Below are 27,861 nucleotides of genomic sequence, written 5' to 3' on the forward strand. Positions count from 1 at the left end.
TTACGCTGATTCCAAATACGTATTAATATCACAAAATCGCAAAAATGAAGTTACAATAAATGCTGATTTAACTGACGAAGTATCGACTAATGTTCTTTGCAGTCTTGCCCAAAATGGTTATAAATCTGAGGAAAACTTCCTTCAATTATTTCAGAATATTGATCAATATGAGCTATGTCCGGCGTAGAGTCCAACATTATTCCATAGAAATACAAATCCTTAATCCCTTGAACTATATTATGTCCAACTTTAGATCTAAGAAAATTTATAAATTCCTTTAGAACACCGTGTTCAATTTTTGTTGTTCAAATCCATGTTTTAAGGCAGGAATCCATTGCAAGTAAATTCGCAAATTCTGAAAAACTGGAACTCCAAAATATGTCCAAAAATATGTCCTCTAGGTATGTTTTTCAAATTTACGGACGCCCGTAATGAAGCGAATCAAAATATGATAATACCCAATGTCTGGTACTATTTGCCCCAGCATTTTTGAGAATAGTCACAAAATTACCTTTTAGAAATTGGCTCAATAAACGTATTTCCTTACAAAATAGAGGAAAATTATACTTCCACAAAGTTGTAGAGCGGTAAATTTCCTATAAAACTGCGGTAATTAGAAATTTTTAAAGCGCTCGAGTAGCTTGTAAAAAAATAAAATATCCGTTTTGTTACTTTTTGCCCCAGTCTCCCCTACTCTGCTTTAAAGTCGGCTATTCTCATACTTTGGGGATACCGGAGATACACAATACTCATACAAGATATAGTGACAAGTATGCTACGACAAATTGTTAATCCAAGCGAAGATGTAATTATAAATGTGGAGCTCAGAGCAATGATATATATCCTATGGCTAAAGCATAGGATATGTGTCATTTTTGCTCTGAGCTCCACAAATATAAACTGACGCTGTTGGTAGACTATGGCATGGCATGGCAATCATGGCATCCATGGAGGTATTATCAATTAAGGACACATTTAGTGGTTTCTCAAACATTACAATTCACTCATTAAAATGGTGAATTATTCTACAAATATCACACATAATTTTAAATGACCTAATCTTCAATCCACAGACGCACAAACATAAACCTTAGAGGTATGTTGAGATCCCTCATTAAAGTGTTATATTCCCGTATTCTGAACTAACTTTAAAACGAAACTCCCAAGAAGCGTAGTCTAGTCAGTCATATCAAATTAATAAAAGATACCTATAACTAGATACCAATAAAGCTAATAAAAGAATATTTCAATATAAATAAAAAAGACTTACTCAAATTCCTGTTGAAGGTTTCACAAGAAGTCATGCACGCTACACCACGTCTCTTTGCGAAAAGAATGAACAATACTTTGCTGGACGGACCCAAAACTAATTACCCAAGTAATTAGTTTTTAAACTTCAGGTAAATTCCGACGGTTGACGCTTGCGCTTTCACGAACTGCTAGAAATCTTCAAAAAGGTTTCCTGGGAGTGAATTCTAAGATTTGGTGATATTCTCACCAGTGAGAAAATCAAAATGAAGATATCACGGCAGATTTTTCACAGCTGCTAGAATTGCGATTCTCAGATTGTGAGTGAAAAGTGACTGACAGCATTTATATAGAGATTATGATATTTTTATGAAAAAAAGTGAATTGAGTTGAATTTCGATTTTATGATTTTTCTGATCCAAATGTTACGGTAACTATGAGCCATAAATAAACCCTTTTTGTAAAAATATTAAATTTTTACTGCTCAAATTTATTTTTTTCCCTCAATTGTCGTTTGCCTTTTAATAAATTGGTGATCTATTAAAAATACAAAAGAGGTTTTTTGTTAATTTTCTTTCTTATTGTGTGATGTATATTTAAAATAATCGTTTATTTTGTAACAGAATTACACTGGGTGCGATTTAAAGTCCCTAAAATTCATTTATATTTTCTCAAAGTGTATTTCATTCATTTTCTCATTAAATAAATGCCGAACATTACTACATTTATTTGTATAAATAATTAATGGAGCTCCCCCATTCCAAGTAATCAGTACACTGATCTCTCAATTATAATGTCACACAAAAATCAATTACATCTTCCATAATCAATTATTTTCTTTTATTTTTTTTTATATAATGAACTACCTACATGAACTTTCTGTACATATTTTATGATCTTTTTCTTGTCTCTTATGAATAATTTAACATTGGATGATCTAATGTTTCTTTCATCTAATTAAAACTCCTTTTCTTTTGCCTTTTCATATACTATTTTTTTCTCTTCTAAACTATACATTTTTTTTTAATCCAGTCAGCAAATGGACATTTTAGTCAAAAGTCAAAGAGAATTTTCTGGCGAAAGAGTGATTTCGCTTAAATTTAAATCATGGGCAGAAATATAAGAAAAATCACACTTTCCCAAAAAATAATCACTAACTTTACCATATCAATTATTCAATTATAAAACATCACGATGAGTGCGGGTCCTATCTTTTTTTCGTTTGCGTTATCCAATCTTCTGAAATATCATATTTTTTTTTCTAAATTCTCTTCAAATTGAGAGACAAATGTATTTAAAAATTCTGCACAATTAACAAGATAATTGGTTTGAAAATGGGCAGCTTTATCGAATATTCTTCACAATCTTGTTTTTTTTTTATCTAACACGTACTTCTATTACAATTACGATTGAATCATCTGGCAAATCTGTTGGAGATCAATTCTTTAATTTTTAGGGATTTAGGACACAATTTAAATTAGCCAATATCTTCTCGAAATGACATTCAGAAAAATCGCTATGCAGAAAAAATATTTCGTAAAATTGTTTGTAAATGTTTGTGAATTCATACTGGGGGCTTACGATAGCGTGTAAGCTTTTGACATCGGAAGTTCGTAAAACCTCCATTAGGAGCGCTATTATTTAAAAAATCAATTTTCTAAGTTAAATAACTCAAAAACTGCATTGTGCATCGGACTCAAATTTTAGTATGTGCATTGTTACTCATTTTAATATGCATTCGGAAATATCGTTTAAGAGTAGAGGTAAAAAATGTACCTGCAGAAAAAACGATCGCAGCGCCATAAAGGATACAATAAAGAAAACTGAGTTTTTAAGGGACTACTTAGATCCAAAAATAATGGTATGTTGCAGCCGCATATTGTACGTATCAAATAAAAAAATTCTTAAGTCGCACGATTACCCCTGTTCCAAGCTATTATAAGGAGTCAAAGTTCAAAGGGGTGGCAAAGCGTCCCAGGCTTTGCGAAATGCTCAAACTCGGATTTGAACCGATTCATAAATCTCTCAAAAGATCCCCCAAAATAGTTTTTAAAGTAATATGATTGATTTTCAGACAAAAATTTTTCATCGGTTATGAACAGGTTCATTACCGATTCAAAATCGATTGAAACCGGTTCAGTTTTATAGGAAATTCCAAGACCTTTCCAACGACCCCAAACATGACCCCATTTGCTTAATAAATGCGCTCTCTAGTGTCTTTTAACCTTTGACCTTGAAAAACCGTTATTAGGAATGATTCAACGCTATTTTCGTATATCGACGAAATGTTCGCCTGGGTAATCTCTAACATATATCCAAAAACGAAAAAATTCAAACTCATTTTTTTTCGAAAATGCTAATTTGCATTTCATTAAACTTTAGTGTTGTAGCCTAGGCTATGAACTTTCCAAAAAGTGGCGTGGATTCGCTGTGGTTACAATATAATCGGAGATATGAGAGGCCAAAGTTCACAAAATTCAAAACCGGTTCTATTTGACCGATTTTGACAAGTGAAAGAGCAAATTAAAGGTATCGCAAAGCGCTACAATGTTCTAGAACAGAGGTGTGCAAGAAACCGTTGAAACCGAATTAACGTCAAAATAAGTTTGTTATAGTAGCGTTTTGACCATTGACGTACATGTTTCATTTGACGTTAATTCGGTTTCAACGGTTTCTTGCACACCTCTGTTCTAGAATATGTGAACTTTGTATGACCAACGCTAGGGGGGATCTCAGTGGCGCAATAGGCAAAATCGTTGGCTCTTGGGCGGTGAGATCTCTGACTCGACTCTCTCAGCTGTGAGTTCAAATGTCTCGATACGTTTCATAAAAGAAAACGCTAGGGGCGCCACAGTCGAAAAACCAATTTTCATATTACATAAACTCAATTATCTCGACTCTTGCTTAACCGATTTTGATGATTATTTCAGCAAAATTGTAGGGGACTATAACTGTATTTCGTCCAAATATTTTTTTTTGCTCAGATTATGCAATCTGTCCGATTTTCATAAGAATCTCACGTACAATAAATTGATCTTATTTTGATTGATTCGACTCCTTACCCCCTAAGTTGTCATAATATGGTAGAATTTTGGAAATCTGAGGTTTTAAGTTTCTTGATAACACGCTGTTTGTCCGTGTCCATCCGTTACGACTCCTAGAACCCAAACGGTTAGAGAGAGACTCAGAACCTTCGGGGGACCCCGTAATCTTCGAAAGTCGACTCTGGGATTATTAACATGCTTCTCATTTCCCCCTACTCAAACCCGTTCTACTCCAAAACCATATTTTTTGTGATTAACTAAGCTTATACGAAGATATCGTTGAATAATTCCTAATAACCCCATATAGAAATGTATTTATTGGCTGTGATTTACCTTCTCTTCTGAACATGAGAGCAGTGCTCTTTTTGATCAACTTGTTGCTTTCTGAATGTCCTGGGTACCTGTCGGATCTTTAGGTTAGGGGGGGGGGGGTCGGCCAGGGTTCGGGGACTCATAGTGCCTAAAGCCAACAGTGAGTACTTTTATCGTACACTGTTTGTGAAGGGAATTGTACTCTCTCCGGATACTATTCGGCTACATTTTCAGTCTGGACCTGAGAGTAATTGACTTTACTTATTTTTCTTTCTTTTTTTTCTTGTCACATTTTTGTTCCTTTCTTTTTAATTTCTCACCTTTTGAAATCGCTCTTACTTTTTCTTTTTCTCACAACTGTAAGAGGGATGACCCTATTGTTGCTATTGTTGTGATGCAATAAATATTGTTATTATTGTTATAACGGTTTTTCAAGTTCAAAGGTTAAAAAGACACTAGAGAGCGCATTTATTAAGCAAATGGGGTCATGTTTTGGGTCGTTGGAAAGGTCTTGGAATTCCTGACAAGCCTAAACCGATTCCAATCGGTTATGAACCGGCTCATCATCGGTTCATAACCGTTAACTAATTTTTTCTATAAATTTAAGTATATTACTGCTAAGGTGTATTTTGGACAATGTTTTGAGTGATTTATAAATTGGTTAAAATCGGTTGAGTACCGGTAAACGGTAAAGGATGTGAAAGTACTTTTGAGGTGTAGCATTTAATTCAAGAGTTCGAGTACTTTGCAAAGCCTGTGATGCTTTGCCACCCTATTTTTCTTCTTCTACAAATATTTGTTAGTACATTCTAGTTTGTTTGGCAAAACTTTACGAACAAATGATAAAATTTTACGGACATTTTTCTGGCTGTTTATGAACTAATGTTTGCTAAAATTTTACGAACTTTTTATGGGTTATACGATTTACCAGCTTTTTGTAAGTCCCGAGTAGGAATTTACATTTACGAAATATTTATTTTCTCTAAAAGCTAAATCGCAAATTTTTCCATCACGACATTTCAATGACGATCGCTAAGTTAAAAAGTTCCTTCAATTCGCCAAACTGACAAATTTTCTACCAAACAACCATTATTCTCGCAAAATTCTTTGAAATATCCTGCATTGTGCAATATTATACGATTTTTTAAAATGTTTTTTTTTTTGCACATATTCATCCTGCTTGGCACTAATTTATACAATTAATTTTTTTTGTGGAAGGAAAGAAACAAGGAATCAATTTAATAGAGAATGTGATGAATAATAATTTATCTGAATTTCATATAAAAAACGCTCAGTTATTACCGAAAACATAAGGGCAACGCATTTTTCTTTGCCTAAAATTATATTTCAAGATAAAAAGAACTTAAAAATAAAACTGCTTGAATTTATTACAGACTTCTTCACCTAATAATTATAAATTATTAATAAAACTATTCACGACAAGACAACCAATGTTTTCATTTCAAAACTTTGTTCTGCATTTTATCTGTACAAATTTCTTTTTTTTTTTTTTGGATTTATTCTTTAATTTAAAAGTTCATGGAAAAATCTATCAGAGATTTCTTTCTGGCTTTCCTCCTTACATAATCATAATAATATTGGGATTTATTACAAAAAGCAAGTAATTGGGAAAAGTTTCACAAGGGCAGATAAAAAACCACTAGAAAAAATGGGATATACAATTAAAGTATCAACTGCTACATCATATTAAAAAAAATTATTTCTCTAAACACGAATTTTACATAGTTTTTTTATTACTTTTCCGTTCTTCTCATCGCAACTGATAGATTATAATATCTCTTTTACAAATAACTCTTCTTTTTTTGTTTTAAATAATTTTTCTTTAAGAAGATCCATGCATTCGAATTATCTAATTAGGTAAAGAGAAGGAGAGAAAACTTACACTAAAAAAAAGAACTTTTATCGTAAGTGAACTCTATTGTATTGTTATAAAATGTTTGCAGAGCTTTGAGGAAAAAATCTTACTCATAACTCTATTGTTTTCTTTTTACTCACCAATTGCATTTCTTTTCAGTGCATATTTTTTTCTTTTTTTTTGTTGTTTTCTTTCTAGTTCTTTCAGAGAGATAGAGAGAGACAGAGAAGTAATGTGTGTAAGAGATCATTACCAAAGATGTCAAAGGTGATTACCGCTAATGTTCCATTAAAGATGCTGCTGAGAAAAGAAAAAAAAAGGAAAATTCAGAAATTGCACTCATTATAAAGAGGTTTCTTATCCAATTTCCCTCTTTTCCCTCAAGCTCAATTCAACACTTACGTGATGGACTTCGATTCGAATTGCTTTCAGGTGGTGTATAGTTGAGGAAATCCCATATCAATATAGTATCATCGTGAGAACTACTCACTATTTGGAATTCATCAAATTGCAGTCGAAAGACACGACCAGTGTGTTCCTGCAGATTCAAAAATATCATAAAATATATCTAATTCAAACACCTCTCCCCATTACAAAAAAAAAAACAAATTAGAATGATATGAGGTATATAACAAAGAGACATAAATAAAAGAAAATTAACACATACCACGAGTGTTTTTAAGCACAATGAACTTGTCTGAGCACGTGGATCTAAGGCAGCCACCAAATCCCACACTTTTATCTTGCCATCGTAAGCTCCACTCACAATCCGCTTTGAATCGAATCGTATGCAGCGCACCAGTTCTTCATGTCCTTCCAGCACACGAAGACATGCTCCACACTCAATATCCCACAATCTAATTGCCGTGGTCACCGCAAATAAACATTATTATCCAAGGCGATACAGTAACGAGAAAGTGTTTCGAATGCAAAATAGAAAAATAAAATGCGAACATTAGCTTTTTACTCCTTATTCTTTTTTTTTTTAAATTAATTAACTCTGAAATTTATGGAATAATCTCGATAGGGTAACACGAATAATATGTTGCTTATTAGTTTTTCGAAATGACCTATCAATTTCCCAATAAAATATCCCGTTGAAACGATTGAAACATATTAAAGAAAAAGTTCTTTTATTTTCGGGCATTTGGTATACTTTTCGGCCACATCTGTAACCACTTTCTGGCCAGTCTAAATTTTTTACTGCATGAATTTATAGGCAGTATTTTTCAACAGTGAAAAAAAAAACAAATACGAGCAATAACATGAAAATTTAATCAAATCAGTAACCACAATTTCAAAATTTTAATTCCCAACGTAATTTTTTTTTGTAAGAATGTTTTTGACATTCCCGTGATTCCACAGATTTTCCATGGAGTAATATTAAAAGCACGCAGTTATAATAATAATTTAATCATGAAATATTTGAAGAAAAATTTAGATTACCAAATATTTGACTACTAAATTTCTTGATCCCAAAATGTTGATTCAAAATTTTGATCACCTAATATTTTACAATTAAATTTTCGAGTTAAAATTTTGATGACGAAGTATTCGATCGCAAAATGTTTAAGTCAAAATTTTGATGAAATTTTGAGTCACAATTTTGATGAAATTTTAAGTCAAAATTTTGATGGTCGAAAATTCGATAATTTGTTTTCGACAGTATTGTGGATGTAGATGTTGTCAAAAAGTGGAATCCCAGCAAAATAAAATAAAGAACAATTAAAAAAGAGCGAAATTCCACTTTCTGACAAAAAATTTAATCACCAAATTTTTGAATAAAAAATATTTAGGGCAAAGTAGTACAAGTTGGACAATCAATGGTACAATTTGGACAGGGCTTTTTTTCTTGATAAATTTAGCAACTTCATTTTTATTTGTATATTTTTAATGCTTTAGTTTTATAATTTGGTTCCTTGTGCTTAAAAACAAATTTTGTACTGTATTTATCAAGAAAAAAGCCATGTACAACTTGTACCGGCGAATTGTCCAACTTGTATCACTTTACCCTATTAGCAAATATTTAACCAGAAAATTTTTTAGTTTTAAAATCTTGATTATCAAATTTTTGAGTCTAAATTTTGATTAGGGAAGACTGGAGCAGAATCAGCCTGCAACTGAAGTTTTTCTTTGTGTGTTTACATATTTAAATGAGACCGATAAATATTTCAATGAATAAGAAGGGCGTTAATTACTCTGATTAACCAATATTTTTTAGGAAAATTATAACTCCCCACTGTCTAAAATAGTTTTCAGAATAGAGGTTAGGCCTAGTTCCTGAAGGTCTCAAAATCCCAAGCAACAAGGAATTTTATCGGTTCGTCAGAATCTAATGGATAATGTACTCTGGTTATCCAATCCCAAGTCACAATTATCCAAAAAATCTTAACTGATAAGAAATTAGAGAAGTTAAGCCATATGCATTGTCTTTGGAACTAAGACAATGCCATATGGCTATGTCTTAGGTCTGAAGCCGGTATAATTTTACCGCTGACTAATTCTAATTCTGCCTCAGTCTACCCTACCAAATATTTACCCAGAAAACTTTTGAGTTCCAAAATTTTGATTCGGAAGTATTTGACTCCCAAATTTTTAATGAACGAAAATTTGATAACTAAATGCTTGAGTCAAAATTATGATTGCCAAACATTCGTGTTCCAAAATTTTAAGTCTAATTTTTGATGACGAAATATTTGATGATCAAATATTTGAGTCAAATTTTTGATTACTAACATTTGACTGCCAAATTTTTAGTCAAATTTGTGATGACCGAATATTTGACAGCCAAATATTTGAGAAATGTATTTATAGTGCTCAAGTTTAATTTTTGCTGATCAAATTTAAGTTTTTACCGCTCATTTGTACGGTGCCTTAAAAATATAATCAATACTTGGGTTTATTATGTTTCCTTACGGAACAAATTATCTTTTCGTGGAATAATTCGTGATTGCAGCTTAAGAATATTAATTATAAGCAAAATCTTTGTCGTTACAACAGATCCTAATCATAATTTAATTCGAAAACAAAAGGAGAGAAAACCCATTAAAAATTCAATCACAATTTTATAGCAAACTCACATCTAATGTACCCTTGGCATGAAATATGTATTGTGTGTGCAAAGAGGTGAGATTTTACCTTATAGAGTTGTCCGAACTGCCACTGACTACCAATCTATCACGATACTGTAGACACGCGATACCCCTCTTGTGACCATTGAGGGTTCGAACAAATTCACATGTTGATGTATTCCACACTTTAATTGTGCGATCACCAGATGCTGACACAATGTACTTCTCATCAAAATCTACCACATTCACTGCAGCTCGATGTCCAACAAGAACACGACGCAATGTAATTTCTCCTGGTGATGTCATATCCCATACCGCTATTGATCGATCCTGAAAAGCAATGAAAATCACGATGCTTTCAAATCCAATTTCAACTCACTATTTACAAAAAAAATTATTAAAAATACTTTGACCGGTTAGTTGCTTATTTGTGTATTCCGAAGAACGATAAAAGATATCGACTTGTATTTTTTTCGCCTAATATAAATTTATTGAGTGGAAGGCAGTTGCTTCTTGGACCCATGAAGAATGCAACCTTCGTGAAATATTAAAACTTCAGCCGTTTTTATGAATTTACAGCCTAAATTCGAAAAACGCCTTAGAAAATTCTTGATTTGAATAATTGCAAAAAGTGAATGCGAAATTTTTAAGAAATAATATTTAATGCACATAAAGGTCCATAATACACAATGCTAATGAATATAATTAACATTACACGTGTTATGAGAAATTTAATGTAAAAATTTTATTTTTGCAAACATGAGAAAAACATAAATTATACTGCTTAAAAATTCGACACAAATTAGTTCCATTTTTGACGGTCTCAATTTGACAGACAGGTAGGCAATGGTATTAAAATTGTCCTCGACTATGATCAAGTAATGATAATATTTTCCTGATACTTGAAAAGGAAGTACATTTCAATGGACTTTCAATTTGGAGTGGACAAAAGTCCACTCTGCACTTTTTTACTTATCGGATCCCAAGAGAGAATATAGTACGGTAATAATCTACTTATTGCAATTTGTCATTGCTCTAAAGCTTAAACGCTAAAAGATATCAACTTCCGGTCTTCGATGATCCCCAATAAAAAAAAACATTATTTCAACAAGTAGAAGTACTATGTACGAAAATTCCTACGATTTCAATTATTATTTTGATTTTTTTGCGAATAGTCCAGGCGAACGTTTCGTCTGTAGGGTGGAATCATCACTTATGGACGTTATACACTTATGGAGAGCTTGCAAAAATCTTACATCTTTACCTTAAAAAGATTTCGAAAAATTGCAAAATTGTTAATCACATCATAAACTCATAATTTTATGATTTTTCTAAATCTGTTTTAGGTAAGAACTCAAGGTTTTTGCACGCTGCCCATAAGTGTATAACGTCCATAAGTGATAACTCCACCCTACGTGCATTACGATTTTTTTAAAGAAAAAAATTCCAACACAAATGCATCATCGTTTTCAATCAGTAAAGAATTGTTAACGATCCGTAAATGATTTTTTAAAAATATTTTTTTTTCTTGTTGTCTAACTAGAGGCCCGACGGTAAGAGATATCGACTACCGGTCTTCGATGACCCCTCTTTTAACTTCTAAAACCATTTTTTGGTTTGTTTTTAAAACAGCTCCAAAAATGTCTTTATGTTTCGGATATGATTTGAACACTAATTAGGCGAGTATTTAGTTCATGTAGGGCCATAACCTAAATTCATTCCTTTCAGCATTTTTTTTATTCTTAAATATTTATATTCTTTGAAATTATTGTACATGCAATACGAAATAAGTTTGTCTGCATATAATTCGGTTCAAGGAAGTCAAGACTGTTGCTCGTAAGCCACGAACTGGCCGAAAGCCTGGGATTGAGAACAAGAGGATGGAAAAGAAAGTGTTACAACTTTAGGAGAAGCAACCCAATCTTTCAGTGCGAGATGTTGGCAAAAAATGGGAATACTTTGGAGCTTGGTCCATAAAATCAAGAAGAGGAATGGTTTGATAACCTACAAATCCCAGGCTGCTCTCCATCGGACCGACAAACACCGACAAAATGCTAAAACAAGTTCACAGAAATTCAACGATCACCTTAACAAAGGATTCCAAGGCTGTATTTTAATGGATGCCGACACCATCGTTAAAGATGATTTCAATTATAGCTTCCTGGTCAGAAATTTTACTCAGCAAAGACACGTACGAGTTTGGCTAGCAAGTTTTGGTACAAGAAGTACGACAAATTCCCGAAGAAGTACATGGTAAGGATGGCCATCTGTTAATGTGGACGTCGCAGCACTGAATTTATCACAACGGGCAAGATGAACAAGGAGATCTACATAAAAGAGTGTCTCCAAAAGCGACTTCTGCCTCTCTACCAAGCCCATGAGATTCCCCCATTTTTTGCCCAATCTGACAACATGCCATTCTTCGAAAGCCACCGTAGAATGTTTCAGTAAGAACAATGTTCAATATGTGCAAAAGATATTCAACCGTCCGTACACCCCGGAAGTCCGCCCGATTGAGAAATACTGTAGAATTTTGAAGGCAGATCTCAGGAAGAAGGCTCAGCCAGCTAGAGACTTGCAAGATTTCAAGAGAAAGTGGAAGAAAGTCGTTCGTGACCGTGGAGAAGGACTTGTCAAGTCTCTAATGACAGGAATTAAAAAGAATGTGCGAAAAATTGGCGAGAACCCATTGGATTAAAAAAAAAACCAAAAATCTAGAAATCTATTATCTAGATTAGTCATAAACGATCCAGATAGCGAAGCGCCCGGATTAGCACACTTGACTGTACACGCTTTAATACTGAAAAACATATCGACATTTCTCTTGTTTTACCCTCACTTTGAAAAGCTGTTATATTACAACTGGCTTCATCAAACGTAAAACTGTCAAGGAACTTTTAAAAGAGTGTTGTCATATTCCAAACACCGTATAGTATGACCCGACGCGATTTATATATCGTGAGATATTGCTTACTAAAAAAAATTTGCAAAAAGGCTCAAGAGCCTTAAGACTTTTTACTTGACCTAATAATTAAACTAAGCCTTTTCTTTGTTAATCCTCAGATCTGTATAGGCTACGAGGTTAGAATAAGAATAACACATTCTTAATACATTTAAAAATGAATAAAAATGTAGACATAGCTTTGGTGGCATATTTCGGCCACCTTCATTCTCATATTTCTCGCCCTTCCGAAATTCTTTCAAAGCCCTTCTCACATCATCTCGTTTGTCGAAACATTTTTTCTTATTTTTTGCATTGTATAATCTCTATAAAATGCAAAAAGTAAAAATTTATTGTAATTTGAGGAAGAAAAAAGTGGTCGAAATTGCAAGGTGGCCGGAATTGGGTACACTTACCCTATTATGAGCTAAAACTAATTTATTTTACTGTCTTCTGACTATTAAAAGAAAAATTACTGTGCAGCAATTCCAAGTTCATTTTTCAAAGATTCCAAGAGTACTTGCAACCATTTCACGAAATGACCCAAAAAACCATCAATTGCAGAAAAAAAGCACGTCGTAAAATGCAATAAAACACTTGAAAGTGGAATGTGCCATTTATCGATCAAAGAATGAAAAGGTCAAAATTTCAATTAACTAAATGGCGATATGTGCAGTATGCTGCTTTTTGCAATGCACTTTTCCCCTCCCGCAACTAAAAGAATTAATTATGGAGTAATTTTGTGTTTATAAGTACCTACTCTTCATGATTATTATGACTTATTTTTCTTACCTTGGAACATGTGACCATCATTCCATTATTGAATCGTAAATGTAAGACTGCTTCACAATGATGAATGAGCGTATTGACCATTTCACCGGAATTGACATCCCACACACGGACGGTAGAATCACTTGATCCACTTATTATGACTTTATCATCATACTGAAGGCATAGCACAGATCCTGTATGGCCTGTCAGAGTCTGGAATGAGAAAAATAAATAAATAGATGTATACACTGAGAGAAATCCGAAAAAGTTAAAATAACATTCCGGAAATGTTAATTTTATCCTGCAGTATTGATCCAAAATCAGTGTAAATATTACCCTTTTTAGGTGAATTAGGGGTTAAATTTACCCTTTTGCATGTTAATTTTACCCTTAAAAAGGTGTAAAATTAACATTAAAAAATGTTGATATATTTTTAACACCTAAAAAGTGTTAAAGTTATGAGGAAAAAAAGTTAATCGCACTCTCTTTTTTTCTCAGTGTAGGAACATAAGAAAATATTTATATTAAAGACCATATTGCATGTGATTTTATGATGCACATCTTTCATCACATTCATCATAATACACTCACCTTTACACATTTCAGATCACTCCTATCCCATATTTTAATTGTATTGTCCCTCAAGCCAGATACAATTTTATTATCATCATACTGTAGGCAGTAGACACCTTTGGAGTTCTCCGAACGACAATTGATCCGTCTCAGCATATGACGTCCAGAGCGCCAATTGCTTTCTATGCTCTCAATGTCATTCATAATCTTGGGGAATAGTGCCCTGTAGAATGAGTGCTGTCGATGTGTTGTGCCTGGTCTTGGCTTAAACAAATATTGAATCCATCCACGTCTCTCAGCAAGTCCACGCCACAGTGAATCAGTTCGTACTTTTCGTTCAATTAACTTCTTCCACAGCATACCCTCAGATATAACACGAAGCCATTCTTTGCACACCAATTCTGCTGCCTTAAGTGAATCAGCATCCAAATACGATAAGATATTCTCTGCAATGTGATCCAATCCCTTTTCTACAATGACGAGTCAGGAAGAAGAAAAACAAAGAAAATAAAAATACAATTTCATTCAATATCCATTTCCCCGTCTATTGGCGATAAACCAAAAAAAAAAAAAGAAAAGTAAAACAAACTTAAAGAAATCCCCATGAAAAGTTAACTCACTTGGCAACAAAGAAATAAAGTCTCTCTGGAGCATTGGCTTCAGAAATGCATTTATATGTCCATGCTGATAGTGACACATTCGGGATAGTAATTGTTCAACAAAATCCACTTGATCTGCTTCGTTCCATTTCAAGAAGTACGTTAGGCAGGTTTCTCGTTCACTCTGAAAGGTCGGTGATGGTTCTTTTTTCCTCGCCGGATCGTACAGAATCATCGAAGTATACTGAAAAGAAAGAGTATATAAAATACAACATATTTAACCTCTTTTTTTTGCCTAAAACATTTTCCCCACAATCCAATCTCTTCCTCTTTCTCGTAGACATACATTTTGCCATTTGCTCTATACGCGGTAAGAAGCACAAAGAAAGTCACAGAGTAATTTTATATCCAAAACATCTGTGAAAAAATCACAGATCTTGGCAGAAATACTCCTGGCTCCATGCAATCTCATACACCTTACATCTAATTCTAAATAAATTTTAAAATAACAAGTTTAAGTACATTTCTTTTTCGCGTAATATTCCTAGAATTCTTATTTCTTTCTTTTTGTGAACAGAAGAAAAAAAAACAACAATTGAAACTTGTTTTCTTCAATGCAATATCTCTACGTGATTTTATCCACCGTTCCTTTCCAATCTTTTTTTTAGTTGAAATCATCATGCAGAAAATGAAACCAAAATTACTTTGAAATTTGCTTAGTTACTCAATTAACCACATACTCGACCAATTTTCCATAAAACAAAAAAGAAAACCTTATTTATCTGTGACTATTAATAATTAAAGTGATCACACTTAAATTCACTGAACTAAAAGCCAAGGGGCTCTGCTTAATTGAAGAGCAATACACTATTATTATTACTGGAATGTTATATTCATATAAAATAACCATAGAAGACTTTTTTACCAAATAAGGGAAATGCTTGTAATTTTGGACACTTTGAGGGTTGGACACAACAAATACATTGATAAAAAAATGTGGAATTTTCTTCGAATATTTAATAAAAAGTGTATTCTATTTAAATATTTATTTGTTAAAAAAAAAGATATGAAAACTAAGTTTGTTTAATTATGAATTTAGGGGAAGTGCGTATAATTTGGGACAGCTTAAAATTTTGGACAAATTGAGGGTAAAGTCGGACACTAGAAATTAGCTGATTAAAATTATGGAATTTTCTTGGAGAATAATGCGTTATATTTAAATATTCATTCTTTTCAAAAGACATTAATACTAAATTCGTTTAATTTTAAATATAATTTGAATTACAATTGCTTTGTTGAAACTTCAAAATGAGCAATTATTTACGAAAAATATGGCAGAAATTTGAGTTTACAAATAAAATACAAATAAATTTTTTCTTCGATATTTTTAAGTGATTATTATTAAATATTGATTGAATATTGCATTCATTCTCATTAATGGTGATATATTCATTAAACTTGGCGAGAAATATGTTTAGCGATTTACGCTTTTCGAATAAAGAGATGGCAAAGCGTCCCAGGCTTTTCGAATTGTTCGAACTAGTGACTTAGGTGTTATACCTCAAAAGCATTTTTGCATCATTTACTCTTTACCTATTCTTAACACATTTGATCTGTTTCATAAAGCATTCAAAAGGTCTTACAAAATAGTTTTAAGAATAATAAAATTGGTTTTCTGGAAAAAATTACTTATCGGTTCATAACCGGTTCACAACCGATTTGCACAGATTTATAAATCATTGAAAAACATTGCCCAAAATGTCCAAATTTCCTTAGGAGAAATACAATTGATTTTCTGATAAAAAAAAATCTTATTCGTTATGTATCGGTTTATTATCGATTCGTATCCAATTGGAATTGGTTCAATCTTGTCAGAAATCCCAACACCTTTCCAACAAACTCAAGCATGCCCCTATCCTAAAGCCGGCGACAGCCAGACGGATCAGACGTACCGACAGACTTTGTAATGAACTGACAGAAAACACTAGATATTTTCAGGGACAATTCAATAAAATACCAGCAGGAACAAAAGTCCCAGTTAAATATCACATATTTTTGAGGATAATACTGTGATTATTTGCACTTATTGTCACAATAATTATCTTCACAATAATCTGGAATGGCTTATTTGGACAACTGAACCCCTTTTTAGATTTGTCTCCCCTTTCAGAATTTTTCATTTCTAGGCATATTCAAACTTTGGGTTTTATCGACTAAGCCTAAGTGATCTTGGTCATTATTTCCAAATTTGTAAAAACAATTTGTAAAAACGGATTATAAAAGAATTGATGATCTAAATGACTGGTAAGTAACGACAAATGCTGATGCATGTAACGAGATACATTTATAGTATTTAAATTGTTAGAATTACATCCACAGTAAACCTCACTATATGCCTATTAATTAAATAGAGAAATAATATAGAAATACTGAAAGATTGCTAGGAGGTCTACATTTTCGCTATCGGAAGACTGAGACAAAAAAAAATCACAAATCGAAAAATAAAACAATTCAAAATTTTCCAGGATATAAAGAGACCAAGACTTCAAATCTTCACCAAAGGTAGCTCTCATGAATCTTTAGCAAATTACTATCTACTTTAAAAACGAAGGTAATAAAACCGATAAAGCTGAATCTAGTTTAAAGGCCTATTGAACTACATTTCTCCCATTTATGATCTCTCGCTATGAGCAATATGAATATGCGATTTTTGAGTGTGAATCCTTATTACGAAAGTTAAAAAAAAACTCTATTTGGAAACTATATTGTAAATATGAATTATTGTTGAACAAGCTTTTACTGCATTATTATAATTTTGAGTTTTTATTTCTTTCAAAAGAAATAGTATAAAATTTCTATAATAAGTAACCCCTTGAACTACAAGTCCATGTCCATGAAATGATTATAGAAATTGTGTGTGTGTGTCTTTTTTCGTTTCATTATCATAGGCATCATCACGCCGCTGGTATGTTCATGACTAATGCAAAACTTCAATGAACTGTAGTGACAAACCAATGTTGAATTAACATGTGTTAACTTTTAATACTTAAAACAGTAATAAATAATATTTAAAGCAAATATCTCCAGATATTGTGACGACAAAAAAATCAACATAAGAGACAAAGAGAATCCAAATGAGATTAAATATTATTTTCCTTCATCTCTTTTTACACCTTTATCTTCTATTTATTTCCACACATTCTCGTTCTATCTGTCGCCCTCAATCATTGAAATGCGCAAGTGTAATTTAGTAAACAATAGAACGTGTCCACTGATTTTTGACCATTGTACCATGTATTGAGGAAGCATTAACCCTAATTGAGCTTTGATATGAAAATAATTGACCATTTTAGATTAAAGTAATACATAAATCACTATTGAAATACATTTAGATAATAAATAACCAATTTTTCTACTAAATACTAAATGAAGATATTTTTTACTTATGGAAGTAGTAAAAATAATGAATCATAATTTATCTTCGAAAACAAATTTCTCCCACGAACCAATATATTGCCTTTCTGCAGACCTCTTATTATGTACAATATTGCGCTATTTCATGTACATTTTTGAGTTAAATTTATTCAACAAAAATCTATTACAAGGTTGTGAACCTTTACCAATATGATTCTCTTTTGCGAAAGACAATAAAACACAAGTATATGATGTAAAATATCGTCAATGAGATATGAATAAAGTTACTTCTTTGCAAATTGCAGCATGTTATATACTTTAGTAGTTATACCATTATACTTTGTGGCTTCATATCCGGTTTACTGTACTTTTTATCGTTTCTTATCTGTTATTTTTTTTTACTTCGAATGGTTAAAAGAATTCACAGGCATTGTGGACTGTCAACTGACTTTTTTGCACAAAAACTTAACATTAGAATTTATTCTAATATATTTATAAAATGCTCTGTTACTTGTGAATTAATGCTTTCCATATACGTTTAAGTTTGTAGAAAGCAAGAATATTTTTCTACTTTACTAATTTTCTGAAGCTCAACCAACATTACGATAAAAGCATCGTAACCATAAAATAATCACGGTTTTCATAATGTTTCAAATTCATTTTTTTTTTATTGCATCGATTAACCACGATAGCAAGTTAAGCGCAATCTTCAATGTCATATCATTGTGGAGCTCAAAAGCGATTAAATTCTTTCTTCAAAGTAGGGGGAGGTTATGCAGCTTCGTACGGAGAATGATGCTCAAGATTTACGATTTTTTACTGAATGCCACACAAATTGAATCAATTATACCACTATGTCAAAAAAAATCTCTTATTAAGTTCATTATTCCACCTCACAATAGGGGAAAGCGCGCTACCTTCGGACGATTTATACTTCGCACAAATCATTTTTTCAATGTATTACAAATGAATTTGGCCCATTATAATATTACATTTTAATAGCTAGTCCAATGCATCAAATTTTCAGAAAGAGCTATAGGTGCAATCCATAAGGAACATTGAGAAAAAAATTGAATTGTCCAAAGCTTGAGTCGTCCGAAGGTAGCACGCTTTCCCCTATTCCTGGAATCCCTTGGATTTTCCTCTATAGGAAAACGAAAATTCAGTAGCACTTTTTACAAAGTTACCCTGATTTGTTAGAGTCAAACCTGCAAAGTCGGTGGTCAATATTTTTGACAATTTTGCAGAGCAGCCAAGTTCCATTTTCCTGAGGTGTCAAGGGGGTAACTCTGTGAATTTTCCTCTAACCACAAAAATGACCCACTTCGAGCAAAAGATTTTCACGGTAAATTTTAACCCTGATAAACCCTCTATGGCCTGAATTCAGAGACCAAGATCAAGATCAAAATTTCAAGATGTCAAATACTTCCAAGATCAAGATTTCATTTATATTCTGACGCAAAGCATTTATGGAATTTAAAATGTCTGAAAATGAAAACATCACTTCTGACAAATATCTACATTCTCTGCTGAATTTGTTAAAATTTCCCCAATATAAATTAGAAAAATTATTTATAGGCCGTATTAAAGTATTCCTATGAGAAAAGCCATATTCGGGAATACAAGGAAATTACAAGGGGCCAACTCAATCTGAGCCATTTTTTAGGAGACAGCATGAAAGATTCAACTTTGTATAAATAATTATCTCAATTAAGTATGTCAATAAAAACAATTTAATTTAATTCTTTTCTATTTGTATGAGCATTATTATAAACATCGAAACATACATATTTTTACCTTTCCAAATATGTTTTTTAATGAGTTAGCTCTTTGTCATTCTAAATGATGCGCAAATTTTCATGAAATTAGAATGACACGGGATCAACTTGCTTGATTTAGTCCCTTGTTTCACAAAAATTTGAACGATAAATCTATTTTGTGCCCCTTGACTTCAAATAAAACCGCGCAAGCACTCATAAAGACTAAAATTTTGAAAAACTTTTCTAATAATGAAATTTATTGACTCATATCACCTGAAATTTTATTAAATTCTCTGTTTGAGTGCATTAAAACCTCAAAATCGCCAAAAAGTGAGTTGGCCCCTTGTATTTTCCAAGGAGCGACATGAAGTGCAAACAAAACCTGGGATTTGTGATAAATCCTGAAATGCTTATGCAAGGTGTGATTCTTTTACAGGTATTCTTATGGTGTTGTAGTTCGATAAGGGAAAGTACTCTCCCTTCGAACGGCCATGCCTTTGAATAATGTGAATTTTCTTTGATTTTTCCTAAGAGACTTACACATTTCTATTAAATATTAGTTAGCTCATTATCAATTATTGATAAATATGTGACAATCATGTGTAAATCTGTTAGGAAAAGTAACAGAAATTTACATTACAGTAGACTCTCTCTCAATCGGGAATATGGGGCAAAATGTCATCCGGTTTAGCGATAGAATTGAGCGTCAAAGCCTTTTTAAATTCCACAAAAAGCGCTCAATTATAAAGAATCACGATAAAATAGGAAGAACTACAGCGAATTTGAGCGAATTAGCTTCATAATTAAACGTGAAAATTGTCATCAAAATTTGTCGTCCGATTGAGAAAGAGCCGATTGAGCGAGAGTCTACTGTATTCAAAGGTATGAACCGTAAGAACGTTCAAAGGAAGAGTACTTTCCCCTACGTACGTACATCTAGGAATGTGTATAAATTACAAAATCATACGCTATTTTTGTATCAACTCTTCAAATTTTTGTATCTTGAAAATTCCAAGAACCGTACAGAGGTTCTTGGAACTATTTTAAAAAAAAATTGATGTCTTGAAATCTTGAAATATTGGTTCCAGAATTGCAAATCTTGATATACACATGGTTGATCTTGATTTTTTGATTTCAGAATACCAGAATCTTTAAATTTTCGTGATCTTGATCTTGATCTTAGTTTCAGAATTGAGGCCTATAACTTGTAATAGTTACTTTTATCGAAAAGGCACTTGAAGTATGAAAAAATGCATAAAATATTACACATCAAAATTACGATTTTAGGCCCATTTACGACTTCTACGATTATGATTTTTAGGCCCGCGAATAAGTCGCGAATAGACAACTTTATAGGAGAGCGATTTCAAGTTGAGATGTTATATTCTGAGTTATAGGATTTTTAAGATTTGGAACCCCTATAAAGCTTAGGAATAATTAACTTTACGGTATAATATTCAGTGAAAACAAAATTTGCAAAAAATAAACTTATTCGAATTATATTCTGACAAGTCAATTTTTGCCTTTGAACTCAGGAAAAAAAGGCCTAGGTTCCCAAGTTTCTCAGAAAATGTAAGGTTTTGGACTAGCTATTATAATATATAACAATAAATGAAATTCATTTAGTAACTTGGAAAAAACAACTTTTACACATCTACAACATTACGAATCTGCAAAATCTTCCCCTACAAAAAAATATTGAGTACTTTTTCTCAAAAAATATTATTTTTTAGAATAACACGTTTCACTTGTAATGATCGTTGATATATTTCGACATGCCCTAAGAAAAAAACCTGTGATAAACTAACTTGTTAGTTTTCTAATGAGAAAGTTAATTTTGAAATACATCCTGGTAAAAAAGAGCTGGATCAATGTCGTGTTTAAATTCTCTTTTTATACATTTACGTCATTTCCTCTTGTGCTATCAAATTATACTTTATTGCCAATCAATTGCACATTTTATATTGATCCATTTCCAATCAATGCTAATTACCGGAAGATTAATTCCTCCTCTTTCTCTCAAGCTCACCACATTTCAAATCTACTCTACATTATATTAAAAAACAAACACAGAAAACACTGGTGAATGCAAGTCAATAAAACTAATAATATTTTATACTTATTGTTTTTTTTTACTCTTCTATTTTTCTTTCACTCCCTACTGTTTACTTTCAATGCGATGAAACAAGAGTGTTTGTTAGATAAATAAATAATAACAGAGAGAACAGAGAGATAAAAGAAAAAAAATACACTGGCCATTAATGTATATTAAATTATAATTGTGTTTTAGTAATAAATTGTAAATAAAAAAAAGGAAAGTTTGACGAAATCGGAAGCACAAAACCCTATCAAAGAGATCGAGTGAAAGCTTTTTTTTACATCTCTCTCTCTCTCTTTCTTGTCTGTCACAGACGCATTACAAAAGTTTCAAAATAATTTGTGAATAAATTTTAATGAATTATTTTCCCCCTTATTTATCTGTGCAGTGATTTTCTGACACCGACACAAAAGAGATGCACAATGACAAAGTACCACTGTGAGATCATCATAATCTTTCTCCATGTCATCCACTGGTCATATCGCAGTTGAAAGAGAAAGATAAAAACAGTAAACATAGGAAGAAAGAGAGAAAATTGTAAATTAAAAATTCACTCACATTCATGAAGTTAAAACATTTTAAGCTTAGCCAATGATTGCAACTCTTTCAACATCCCAACAAACGTAAATGAATTTATAAACTCTTTCGCTCATTTTTTTTGTAATTTAATTTCCCTTGAAGAAGCTTATTTACCTTTTTCTACACTCATCTCTTGTGTATATCTTTGCAGCACATAAAAGACCATTAAAATGAAATAATAGAGGGGTAAATAGCATTGAATTTATGTTGGTGTGCAATGTGGTCGCTGCACCTTGCAGTTTGTATAATTAAAAAATAATTTAACTCTACGAGAAAATTTCAAAACAAGAACCCTGAATTTTTTATTCATTTGTCTCTCCATTTGTCTGTTCCAGCAGTAAAACACTGCATCATTTTTCACTGAATAGGAAAACGACCATCGTCAAATTGAGCATTTTGCACTTCCCACAATCAACCAAGTGGTTAATTTGCGGAAAGGTGCTACCGACTCAATTCTCTTTTTTTCGTCTCTGCTTATGCCATTGCTCTCACACCAAGAAGTGCCAGAGTGACACAAGCGAAATGATAAGAAATCTCAGAACAGATAGAAAAATCTATGTATAAGATTCGGGCAGCAGGTACAGTAGAAGGTCTAAGAAATACGTATTAACTGTGATTCATCTTTTTTTTTTAATTTAGCGCTTATATAGAACATGATTTCATTAAAGATTAACAGTGCTATCATCAATTTAAAAAAAAAATCTGAAATGATCTTCTTGATGTGTATTTTTTTATCTTGTGATTCATCTCATCATTGCTATCCGTTGAGTAGTGGACAAACAATTTTTTATTGCTCAAACTCTATTTAGAGAAAGCAATATAATCCCTCAATATTTAATTATTAACATTTGGTGTGGGTACAATATGGTATTATTTAGTATAATTTTTTTAATTACAAATTTTGAGAAAACAAGCTTTTATAATCGTTTACCTTTTGCAGTTTTTAAGACTAAACAATTTGAGATAAGTGTGATTATGTAAGAATAACATCTAATAGTGATTTTGTGTCTTAGGGGTTACGTAGGACACGAAAACAAAAGAAAATCTTAGGTTTTCTTAATATATTTTCAACATAATAAAAAATCATTTAATTCAAGCTCTCAAGCATATAAAAACACATTTATAGTTAAATTATATTTTGCGAAATTATCTTTAAAAAAACCAACCGCTGGGACTTAACAGAAAAACAAAATATTTCCTGTTAGCAGTTGAATTAAACTCATACTTGAATGAAGGATTTTTCGTTTACTTGATCACAACACAACTCCTTTTATTAGATGAAACGTGATTTAAAATGATGTAGTGATGCTTATGAGGAGTTATGAAGTTAGGTTAAATTAAAATTGCCATTAGATTAACTTGTCAATCTTGTTCTCTCTCTTTTTGACTGGTCTAGCCACAATGAAATGTAAAACATATTGTAACTGTGTTATCACACTTGCATATTAAAATTTTAACTCTTTCCGGACCGCAGCATATGCTGCAAGACAAATGCGCCATTTTTTAATCAAAAATATCTAAGCTCAGGAATTAATTGAGGTCCTACAAAACATATCTTACATTTGGACATCCTTATAGTTTGTAATCATCCACAAGAATCGGAATTTTATCAGTCCTGAATAATTAAAAAAACATTGTTTTTCACTGAATATTCATATCCCACCCAGCAAATTCTGCAGAAATTCGTCAGATTAGAATTACTAACTGCCGAAAAATCAGCAGAATTTCTGCAGAAATTGGTTCTAAGGTGGATCCGATCGTTGTATGAAAATTCTGCAGAATTTTCTGCAGAATTTCTATAGAAAATTTTAAAATTATCGGCAGAATTTCTTTAGAGTATTAAGATGATTTCTACATTTCTTCTACCCTTTCTAATGTTTTTAAACATTATTTTAACTACATAAAAATATGTATTTCAATTTATTAAAAATTCAATTTTTATTCAACAATTTTACGTGAATACTCTCTTTTTTTACAATATTATTATAATGTTATAATACAATATTATTAAATCAGCCATAATAGAAAATACGAAAGGGAAGGAAATGGTTAGAAAACACGAAAGAAATTCGCGATGCTCACGAAGTCGCACGACTATCCCGAAACCACACAAAGTATCCGATTGAATGACAAGAAACGTTAAAATTTCAAAAGTGCAGAATTGCAGATCGAAGTTTTGCTGGGATGCTGCTTTGGGTACTCAGAGTCCCAAAAGAGACGAAAGAGTTAATATGATTCACATTAATTGTCGCTTTTGAGAGTCCAAATGTGTAATTTGTGTATTTGAATCATTTTAAAATCAAAATTTGATCTATTTGTTGATAAAAAGGTAGACCTGGCCCGCAAAATTTGATATAAATTGATTTATAGCATTAATGCGAAAAATTAATGCGATTTTCTCTTTAATTTTGTAATGTTAAAAATATTTATGCTTTAGGTAAATTTAAACTTATTTTTGCAGGCCAAGTCCACTTCTTTATCAATAAATAGAAAAACCCAAACTATTAAGTAACTGAAAGACACAAATAACATATTTGGACGCTCACAAGCGACAATTAATGTGAATCACATTAAAATTTTAATGTGCAAGTGTGATAACGCCGTAAAACCAAAACATACAACAATGAGAAAGGACATTTCCACCATTTGGTCCAGGAGGTTGGTATCAACGCTAAGACGGCGGTAGATAGTGCATGGGGTGTATGAAAGATCAAGAACGAGATGAAATAAATTTAAAATCAATTCAAAATACAAATTTTTCGCCTAAAATCCTCCCAAAAATACAAATAATTTTTTTTTCAATCCTTTGTTTAAGTAGATGAGAAAATATTTAGTTATATGATTTTAAGTAATCCTACGGTAAAAACTTATGAACTCTGACCAAAATATTGGAACAAGTTTTCCTTGGAACAATTTTTTTTGGAACCAATTTGTACCTAGAGAAGATATTTGTTTGTTCCAAAAAGTTTTCTTTAAACAGTTTTGCTACGAAATATAGTTACAATTTTGTTAGAGTTTTCTTTTGAAACCGTTTTGATACGGTGGAATGTCTACAAATTTGAGTTGATTTAGTTTTATACAACTTTGTTTCTGAAAGTTGGAATAGAATTTGTTGCACTCGGCTGTTACGTTCCCATTGTCAGGAACAAATTGGTAATTTTTTTATAACAATATTATTCCTACATCTGTAACATATTTGTTCCAAAAATTTTCGGTGTCCGTGGACGAGGTAATTTTTTGAACAAAATTGTTACTCATATGGGGAATATTTTTGTTCCCATTGTCGGGAACAAATTCGTGTCAGTGATTTCGTCTTACAGTTAAGGCCTATACTTCAGTCGAGATGGATTTCGGTGGCGAAAGTTCATAAGGAACATCAAATAAAAATCAACTTATGAGTGTTTTATACAGACGCGTGCATGACGAAATCATATGCGAGTGCTGGCAGCAGGAGAGGAAGGGAATCCCGAATTAAAAAAGTGAAACCATGTAGCACGAAAATTGCCGTAGATTTGGCGTCCTCCTCGCTTCGATGACGGGTGACTGAGTATGAGAGGAGGGATACGATTTTATACTAGATGAGCTATTTTTTGGAACAAATTCATTACTAATATTGGGTATCTTTTTGTTTCTCCTAGAAGATACAAATGTATTCCAAAAATTTTCGGTGTCCGTGGACGAGCTAATTTTTGTAACAAATATGTGCCGAAATTTTTTACCGTGTAGTGTGTAGGGGCCATAAGGTTAGAAAATCAAGATAAATCCGCAACTTCAAAAATGTTTACTACGTTACTACTAGTTCAATTTCCCATACTGCCTAAATATCGGAAATTGTTTATTAAAATGTTCTGTGAGGAAGATACTTCGGAGTTTTATAAATATTAATTATCTATGATAAAAATTTGAAGCATTGACCTCTTTTGTCTTGAAAGATATTGAATACTGAGTCTCTCTATGTTCCAGAATTTTTATATAACTTAAAGAGTCTATCTGGGTTAAACAAATAAAGTAAAAAGATGTTCTAATAAAGAAAAGTTTAAGAGATAAAAACACTGACTTTCTTTGAGAGATATTTGAATGGAGGGAAGACTGATTTGTCATGAAAAACTCTCATAAAATTGTCTGGTGGCCTAATTAAAATTGTGATGGAGATCTGCAACTGAGAGATGGAAGCAGAAAACCGTACTTTTCTCGTGATCTACTGGATCAAAATGTTGATGCAGTGGCGGCTGAGAGAAGGGAGATTGTGAAGAAGGTATAGAAAGATCGGATGAAAATGTCTCTCGATTTAATCAACAAAAACCTGTCATAAATTCTAAGAAAATTAACGGATCACTGAGGCGATGATGTAGTCAAGTGAGACTACTCCTCAATCTGGACTCTTCAGCAAATCCATCAAATTGGATGGGACTTTACTAGATAATTTAGGTGGTCGGATTGCTCAATGAACAATTGTGAGGTGTTTAATTGTGCGATATATGAAATTGATTATGGTGTTGGGCAACAAAGGAGTGACGCACTGAACACCTTCAAGTTCTTCTGGCTTTCACACCAAACAGCCCTGGGAAATTGCATTGTTAAACGGTCAATGGATAGTGGAGATTATTTACCACAGGCCTTATCACATCTTGCATCCCAAATGCAATCAATAACTTGGGAAATTTGGGTGTGAAAGGGGCCGAGTATAGAGGCTTTTTCTGTGCCAAATATTGAGGGTCACCCACTCCATATCATGGGTGTCCCAATTAAAATGTAATGCACGACTTATTCCATTTGCAATCTGGTATCGCCTGCTTTTTCTCCCTATCTCTTTGAGCAATTTACATAGGATTTTTTGGCTAGGTGTATTCAAGTTGCAGGCTGATAGATTGAAGTTGATGGAAAATAGTTAAGAAGCAGAAGAAAACAGAGCGAAAGAGGAAAAGAAGTCGAACAAAAATGGCGTAATCGATTGCAAGTTTGAAGTGTCACTTTTTCACCCTCATTTTTCCCACCCACTGCACTCAAATTACCTGTGAATTGCTATTTGAATCGTCCATTATTTTATCCGTCTCCATTTTCATCATTTCTCGTCACCTCGGGAGTTTCACACTGAACCGAGAATTGAGAATGAAGTTGAACGGCTCTCCTTTTTTTCACCTCCGCCACTGAAGCAGATGCCCAGAAAGTCTTTTTGCAAGTTATCTCTCACAAATATCACCACTTATTTGTTTCCCACACAGTCATTTCTATCTCCAATTGTCACTGGGATTTTCTCTAAGCACGTTTTTTTCACTTTTTCACAGTTTTATCACCCTTCTTGGGTCATGATTTAGCGAAAAACTTTTCACAGTCTCTGCGCGACGACTACACGTCGCGTTTACTTCTGGCGATGAAAATGGGATTTGGTGGATTAAATGTCACATGTACCAACAACAGATGGCGCTCAGGATTTTCCCTCTTATTTTTTTAAATTGACTCCCAAAGCAATTTTGCTTATTTAAAGGATATTTTGTGTATTTTAGATAATTTTTCTTAATTACTGTTTAATGATATTACGGTAAAATATGTTAAAAAATAGTTGGGTTAAAATTCA

The 27,861-nt window shown here is 32.4% G+C and overlaps 1 protein-coding gene across 6 annotated transcripts; it reads right to left on the reverse strand.

Annotated features, from left to right (window-relative positions):
* Nucleotides 1–5,967: 5,967 nt before the first annotated feature.
* Nucleotides 5,968–27,701, reverse strand: LOC129810312 (F-box/WD repeat-containing protein 11). Of its 6 annotated transcripts, none has more exons than XR_008752721.1 (9): nt 27,299–27,701; nt 14,457–14,679; nt 13,855–14,306; nt 13,285–13,476; nt 9,619–9,881; nt 7,148–7,337; nt 6,883–7,018; nt 6,621–6,777; nt 5,968–6,474 (listed from the first exon to the last, which is right to left on the reverse strand). XR_008752721.1 is itself a non-coding variant. In XM_055860684.1 (8 exons), exons 1-8 carry the CDS (start codon nt 27,350–27,352, stop codon nt 6,758–6,760), a joined length of 1,530 nt encoding a protein of 509 aa, XP_055716659.1. In that variant the 5' UTR covers nt 27,353–27,701; the 3' UTR covers nt 5,968–6,757. The 6 variants fall into 6 exon arrangements, 2 of the variants coding, with proteins under 2 accessions (XP_055716659.1, XP_055716657.1); XR_008752720.1 differs by having other exon boundaries at nt 5,968–6,508; XR_008752719.1 differs by having other exon boundaries at nt 6,621–6,780; nt 27,299–27,675.
* Nucleotides 27,702–27,861: the final 160 nt, after the last annotated feature.

Source organism: Phlebotomus papatasi, chromosome 1 (assembly GCF_024763615.1).
Source record: "Phlebotomus papatasi isolate M1 chromosome 1, Ppap_2.1, whole genome shotgun sequence".
In the NCBI taxonomy this organism is placed as follows: Eukaryota; Metazoa; Arthropoda; class Insecta; order Diptera; family Psychodidae; genus Phlebotomus; species Phlebotomus papatasi.